This window comes from Carassius auratus, chromosome 3, assembly GCF_003368295.1.
Source record: "Carassius auratus strain Wakin chromosome 3, ASM336829v1, whole genome shotgun sequence".
Lineage (NCBI taxonomy): Eukaryota > Metazoa > Chordata > Actinopteri > Cypriniformes > Cyprinidae > Carassius > Carassius auratus.
In genome coordinates this window covers 8,880,271-8,888,016 of record NC_039245.1, presented here as the reverse complement: position 1 = coordinate 8,888,016, position 7,746 = coordinate 8,880,271, and the positions used below count along the sequence as shown (strand labels likewise).

Genomic DNA, 7,746 nt, shown 5'->3' with positions numbered 1-7,746 from the left:
ATCTTTCCCAATTTTATATTTTATTGTCATAGAAGATGCTTTAATAACGTGAACACGCTCATGCACTTTGCAAGAACGTTATGTGAACCGAAACCAAAATGGGAATAAGCAACGGGAGACATGTACAACCAAGATATATAACATTTTGGTTTCAATTGGTTATTCATTCAAACTTTTCTGCTCATAAATCATTTTATGTTAACAAACAAATCTTGGTCCACATACGTTTACTGTAACTGCTGCCATTATATTTCTCTGATGGAAGCAAAAAGAAAAATTATAAAAATAAAAGGTATGGAAGAGAGCTAGATCTCTTGCCGTTCAACGTGTGAGACTGATGAAGAACAGGTCATGGGGGAGAACCTAGAACAATGGCATCGCTGAGCTCTCAATATGAGAAAGCTGACACATGTGGACTTGATTTCATTTGCTTAAAAACAGATTTCTTTAAGATAAGTTTTTCAAGCTGGTCTTCGGGAGGCGGAGAGGAGAAAGGACAGGAGGGCTATGAAGTGTGCTGCGGCTGAAGCAGCATCTGCCTCCGCCTCGGTCAGTCGTTTCAGAACCACCAATCATTCTTTTCAGTCCTTCTCAGCAACAAGTTTCAACACTTTTCCAATGGCAATGGTTTTCCCTACAAGACAAAGGAAGTACATATTCAGAACTCAAAAGAAATTCACAGAACAGATATAAAGCAACAAATCCAAGTTGAAAATAAGTTACAAACTCGCATTTGGCGATAATGTCCACTTACCTTCATCTCGTAAGGTGAAACGTCCCATTTGAGGGAAATCTTTGAAGGTCTCAAGGCAGATGGTCCCAGCTGTTCTCAGACGAGCAATGCACACCTGGTCTTGTTTGACGAAGCGCGGTCGTGTTTTGCTCTTGTCCCCCGTCTTTTTGTCTACCAGACAGATTAAGGCCTGTAAAGGGACCAAAGGCACATTTAAACCACTTTGATACAGAACCAGCTGTAAATGAGGCACTCACCCGAGCTAAAGTCTGCAGAGCTTATGGTCACAGATTTACACAAGAGAACTTCTGTCCAAATACTAAATGTAAAAATTGAAAATGTGCTGCCATTACCGTAATTTGCACTTCTTCAATGCAGGTGTGGATATGAAGAACTGCGTTGTAACCTGGGCAGATGATTGACTTGTGTTCAATGATGACTATCTGAAATGGCAGAGACAAAAGCACAATTCCCATGTAGCAAAACAAAAACAAGGTAATTGAGTAATCATATATACTGTTGATAGAGCTGAACTTTTATTTAATTTGGATCATTCTTTTAATTACAGAAGACTTTACAGAGTTTCCACTGACCTGGGCATCAAAGGTGCGCCCAGTGTGGCAAAGGTTCTCAGCATTACAGAGGATGAAGCCTGGCAAGATCTCCTCTTCTTCAATGCCTTTGAGTCGCAACTTCAAGTTCTCTCCCGGGGCGGCATCATCGGTTTCAACATCGTCAGAAAGCAAACTCAGCACCTCTACAGTGTGCTGCAGACAGTTGAGATAAGTACAGATACGTCAGCCAATTCTTGCAATAAAATCTGATGTTTTTAAAGGGATACTTTACAATAATCTTACCCTGTTGGGCATCATCACAAGTTGCTGAGCTTTGCTGATTGATCCCGACTCCAATTTCCCCAATACCACAGTGCCCATGTCCTGCAAGAACACACCAAAAAGCAGTATTTTTAAATAAAACATCTAAATAAAGCCATGCATGACATATGAACTTCAATACATTCATACAGCTCAAGATAACTCAAATTAAGTGAAAAAAACTAATTCCCCCAACAATAATTAAATAAAACAGAATATTTATTCTTCTTTTTCATAGATGATTTATTTTACACTTTACATACCTTATACTTGTCTACTATGGGTAACCTGACTGGTCCATCATTTGATCTGTTGAAATTTGGCAAACTATCCAGATGTGGAATGAATGGTAACCCTCTGTTCATAATACACGAAAATAGAGACACATTAATCATGTACTTTTATGATATTCAAAGCAGTGGTTCTAAACCAGGGGGCCCGGGAGAACCAGAAGGAATCTTAGAACTTAGAAGGAATGGCCTTCAAATACAATCTTGGACAAAAAAGAGCCTTGGGAGTCAAAAAGGTTGAGAACCACTTATTTAATGTTTTTTTATACTATATGTAAAATATTACACAATAATTGTCAAAAAGCATTCAAATACAATTTAAATGACAGCAAGTCAGCACACTTACGTATACCAAGGGCAGTACTCTGCTGGCTCCTTCAGATTGGCCCCAGTAAGTCCCGAACACGGCATGAAATGAACATCTTTCCTGGGGTTGAACCCAACTTTCTTCAAAAATGGAACAAGTTTCTCCTTACATTCTTCGTACCTATGTGCAAACAGTGTAAAAAATTTACCCTCAAAAAAAAATAACAAATAAATACAACACCAACAGCCTTTGTATATAAATGTCTGACCTCTCCAAACTCCAGTTCACTGTTGGATCATCCATTTTGTTTACAAGTACAATCAAATGCTTGACTCCAGCAGTTTTGGCCAACATGGCATGTTCCCGTGTCTGGCCTCCTTTCTCGAAGCCCGTCTCAAATTCTCCTTTCCTTGCAGAGATTACCTTCAGACAAAACATGGCCAAAGTTTTAAAAAATAATTTAGAAGAATGACTGAGAATTTCTGTGCCGAAAATCTTACTTCCGGGTTTTGGTACAAGTTTCGGCTGTTTTTTTTGTTTTGTTCGTGGATCTAATGAATGGAAGTCCTTTTAAGAGCATTTCTCCCAGTCAAGCATGCCTGCGCACACACATTGACTGGAGGAGAGCGAGACCGCGCACATCAACATGCTTCAAAATCGTTGACAGCGCTGCATAGGATTTGTTTGAGAATGCCTCCAAAAAAGTGTGTTTTTGGATGTGAGGGAAAGTAACTGTGTTCAGCTTCCCCAAGAACCCAGCGTTACACGAACAGTGGATGCAGTTTCTTTTTCCAGGGCACCAACAGAATGTATCAAGTACGTTTGTGTGTTCTGGTCATTTGAGTGACGACTGTTTTCTAAACAAGGCCCAGGTGGATGCTGGATTTGCACATCATTTGCTATAAAAACATGTAGCCGTCCCTGTGATAAAAGACCCCATTCATGTAAGTACAAATGCATCAGATTTCTGTATTTTGTTGGAAATCAGCACATAAGTGAATATATGTTAATGGAAACAACACAAAACATCAGCATTATAGCTCCGCTCACGGCACGCCTCCAGGAGCTCTGCTTTTCCCGCAAAGAATTGGAAAGCTGTATTTTTCTTTTATAAATATGATAAAACTAAAGACTTTTTGGATAAATAAGTACAACTGCACTACTACTCTATAAGTACTCAAGATTAACATGAGATTAGGTGAAACTGTATGTTATGTACCCTTTAAAGTCAAAGCCTTTTGAGACTGACATCTGCATTCAGACAGCGCCCTCTACTGTGTCATTAACACATTCAACTTGAACACAGATCAGCAAGGGAGAGGATTTTTCCATGGAGACTTCCTGAACAGCAGGTGGCATGAGTGGATATTTCTCACAGATGTCTTTCAGTGCCTAATCAACGCTACAACTCACCAGCACTGCCAAGTCAGCTTGTGAAGCTCCACCAATCATGTTGGGCACAAAGCTTTTGTGGCCTGGTGCATCCAGAATGGTAAAGTGCTTTTTCTCGGTCTCAAAGTACGCACGTCCGACTTCCACAGTTTTTCCTTTGTCTCTTTCCTCCTGGTTTGTGTCAAGGGCCCAAGAAAGGTACCTGAGAAAAAACATTAACTATGAAAAATTACTCTACCTTAAGAAATAAATACAAATACTAAGGTGTTTCAACTGTGTTTAGAGGATCTAATTTGACTGCCCACTAGATGTTCTGGTAAATTAACTTTTTAGCCAAGCTAATTACCAAGTTTCCCGGTTCTTCTCCTTGGCTTCTTTCTCATACTTCTCCAGAGTTCGTTTATCCACCATTCCTGTTAAATACCTGCAGAGGAGGGGCAGAATATAAGCTATCAGAAACATGGGACGGAAAAACCAACAATATCTGCCAAACACACTGTGGCAAAATCAACAACTCACATGATTTGTCCTCCAATAGTTGACTTGCCAGCATCTGGAGCAAAATGAGATAAGAAAGACAGGGTAAGCCAGGACAGATAAAGATGGTAAAATTCTGTTCCTAAAGACATTTTAAAAGTGTTCCCCATGATGCTCTTGGGATATGTTTGCACTGAGATGCCTTGAAGGTAATGGATTAATAATAAAGTGGTTACATAACAAATCCAAGTGAATTAGAGCCAAGTGAAAAAACTATTCCGGCAAATGAGATGAATGAAACTTGTGAGTGTTACTGAAACTGCTTATCTTAAGAAAATGAAATGGAAGCTAAAAGATGAAAAGTTAAAACAATAAAACTAAAAAAGCACAAGCAAGAAGTTCTTGACAAGTTACTGTGCGATTAACCATGTTTGTTTGTTAATAATTTACCATTATACCAATTACCACAGCTATTTATTAACGAATCGGAAAAAAACTGAATAGAAAAAGTCAAACTATATATAGAAAACAACAAAACAATTGTATACATATATTTTTAAAGTATCTAAATCTTAAACTAAATGTGACCTTACATTAAAGATCTTTTCCTGAGAATCAACCCAAAAGTAAACAGTCCCTAAGGAGTTAAAACTGGATGCTGGCATCAAATATATCATGTAAATGCAGTATGCAAACACTAACCGACATGGCCAATGAAGACCACGTTAACATGTTCCTTCTTGGGGGCATTTGGCTGTGTGGGGATTACTTTAGGTGTTGGCACTACTTCTTCCTCCTCCTCCATTCCTTCCTCTTGAGGGGAGTCTTCTTCCGCCTGACCCCCGTCTCCTCCAGGGCTGCCTCCTGGCTCTGCCTCAGCCTTGCTGGGCTCACCCCCTTTCTGCTCCCAGGTGTCATCTGCTCCCATCTCCACATCACCGTTCTCCATGGGCGGAGCTGGTGTCAAAACCAACATTATCTTTTTACACCATTTATCCAACAAGACACCCCGGTTTAACATTGCCCTATGCAACTTTCCATTTATGATACCAGCTTCTCACTTAAAACAAATGTCAAACAATATTTATATGTCTTCAAACAGCCATTAAGATTTTTCACTTCACTATTGTGTTGATCAAACTACACCTAAATACAAGACTACAGATTGACTATTCACCATTACTTAGGAAAATACTTTGCTCGTGAGCACCACCAAGTCATGGTTTTATGTTTCAGCGCCGGGCTTGTGACCAAGAGCACGGTTCACATTGGTTGAACAATAGTTTTCTTCACAGCAGAATGGAAAAAATTGCATTGATGGCACACAAATGTCCTGCTAGAACGGAAGCATTAATGTGTCCGTTCAAATTAACATGTTTATCATACTGAATGATCCACAATGTGAACAAGCATAAGATACTAGACTCATCTGTATGTTTATTATCTTTATTACAGGGATGTGAAGCACAATGTGGTTGTGTGTCTCGGCATTTACTTACCCTCAGGCTCTGATACTTCCACATTGGCATCTGTATCAGGACCTGCAGGAATATAAAATGCTTATTTTTACAGCTGTAATTACACAGGACAGTCTGGTTGCTAAGAATAATCATCTTAAAAGGGAAACTGCATAACAACATTCAACAAATTTGCAAACATCAAACTGGAGTATGTAATAATAGTATGTGAAATGTAAATGGTATATCTTCCACATGTAGCAAGACAAAAAACTGTTAAAAACAAACTCCCACGTTTGTCCAAATGACAGTTTTATAACAAGATCACTGATTGAAATTTCCACTTCATTTCTTTATTTTTTAATACTTTTTTTCATAAATTGTGTTAAAATCTACCCCTCTTAAGAGTTTTCTTTTATTGCACAGTTTAATAAGCATATCAGATCACATCACTGCGTTTACCTCCATTACACGCTACATTGATCTTTCCCAGAAGACCTCCAGTGAGAGCCTTAAACACACTGTATTCAAACACAACAGCTGACACAAAGGCTTCAGGTGAGAGTTTAGAAACTTAGCTGTAGTGAAACAATTTTGCTGCCAAATTGTGCTGGTATTTTCTGGATCTGCCTTTGATCTAAGACTAGATGATAATGAATATGTCCAGTTTTGTAGTGTCATGATTTAAGCGGATGAGGGCAACAACTGACTTTCATTGTTATACTGTAACAGCACATAACACATAATGGTACATTTTGTTTGCACTAAGACAACATGGGGGTCAAACCCCACCCTTAAACAATCAGTTAAAAGAGGCCACTCAAACAAAGCAGTCAATCAACAGGACAGATGTTTTTTATTTTTTTAATCGAAGATATAGAAATTATAATAAACGGAAGCACATTTTGACTAAGTTCACGTGCGTTAATAAAACGTCAAAACACGTCGAAAGTTTCAGCAAACTGTCCATTTAAAAAAAAACACTAACCGAATACACTTTTAATTCTGCAACACCAGCCAGGTTTATGTTGTTATAAGTCTAAAATTGTTTTATAAGCACCTACTATACACTAAGTCTCCACCAAACTGATTCGCTGATAAAGCACGAACTACTGTTACCGCGTTCTTACAGCGTAGACGAACACTTCTAATTCACGTCAAGCAAGTTTTTCAGCTTGTTAACTTGTAAATTAAACGTTGGCCCTGTTTCCGCTCCGAGCCATTGACTGTAACTCTGATGTAGCATCCATGCTAAGCTCATGCGAACAAGCGTGTGTGAGGCTAACAGCTAACGCGGCTAACAGTCGTTAAATAACCGGGAACTCACCCGCTGACTCCACCGTTTCATCGGAGTCCTTCTGTCGGAAGGTCGGGACGAATTCTGCGGCGTGCACGTTGGGGACAAACGGCTTGGCCTCCACGTTTAGACTGGTAGTAAAAGCATTGGAAAGTTGCTCGTCGACCTGGGCCTGGCCATCGTCCTCCTGATCCCAGGAATCAGGGGCAGTGTCTATCGCCTCCATCGCCACACAGCTGTTCCACACACGCACGCTTTAAAGCCACGGACTTGATCACTTTCGTGCCCGGCCTTAGCCGCTGGTCAGTTCACCGCGTGCGCCGTTGAACTTTCTGTCAGTGGACTGTGGCCTTCCCCCCGTTTGGTTGAAATCAAACAGCCGGTGTCTCGCAGCGGAGGGAAGAGAAAAAAAGGGAGGTTTGACTAAGCTCTCGGAATGAGTCCTCGTGTGTGCTGACGATTCCCCTGACCTCGCGAAGCAATAGCGGGTGGGATTCTGGGAAATGTAGTGTTTTGCTTCTGAAAGAACGCGAGAGGCGCCTGAGCGGTGTCGATAATAAACTACATTTCTGCATTATGGGTGGACCCGATCGTTTGCTGACCTCATTAAAAACTACCAAATAGCCTATTACGGTTCACTGCAGCTATAAAACTATTAAATATGCGAAAATGTATTTGAAGTGTTTTAATATGCTTTTAAAATGTATTTGAAGCTTAACTTTAGTCATTTTATAGGATTTTAAAGGTGTGACAAAGCAGCCGGTTTTAACTAACTTCTTCAGTTATATAGAAGTTACGATTAGAAGTTCAGGACAGAGTTAAAAATAAATAAATAAAAAATAAACCTCCAAGCTATTTTTTGTGTTTTAGTATTATTTTCTTTATTGTCATTTCCATAACTGTTCGTTGTAAAATAAA

At 39.6% G+C, this 7,746-nt stretch overlaps 1 protein-coding gene across 1 annotated transcript; it reads right to left on the bottom strand.

Moving 5' to 3' along the window:
• Positions 1-7,300, bottom strand: LOC113046819 (eukaryotic peptide chain release factor GTP-binding subunit ERF3A-like). The gene is made up of 14 exons (XM_026207846.1): positions 6,859-7,300; positions 5,574-5,615; positions 4,777-5,031; positions 4,117-4,150; positions 3,944-4,021; positions 3,619-3,799; positions 2,474-2,628; positions 2,245-2,385; positions 1,872-1,965; positions 1,591-1,671; positions 1,327-1,500; positions 1,087-1,176; positions 755-923; positions 1-634 (listed from the first exon to the last, which is right to left on the bottom strand). The coding sequence occupies exons 1-14, from the start codon at positions 7,052-7,054 to the stop codon at positions 582-584; spliced, it is 1,743 nt and encodes a 580-aa protein (XP_026063631.1). The 5' UTR covers positions 7,055-7,300; the 3' UTR covers positions 1-581.
• Between the last annotated feature and the right edge of the window lie 446 nt (positions 7,301-7,746).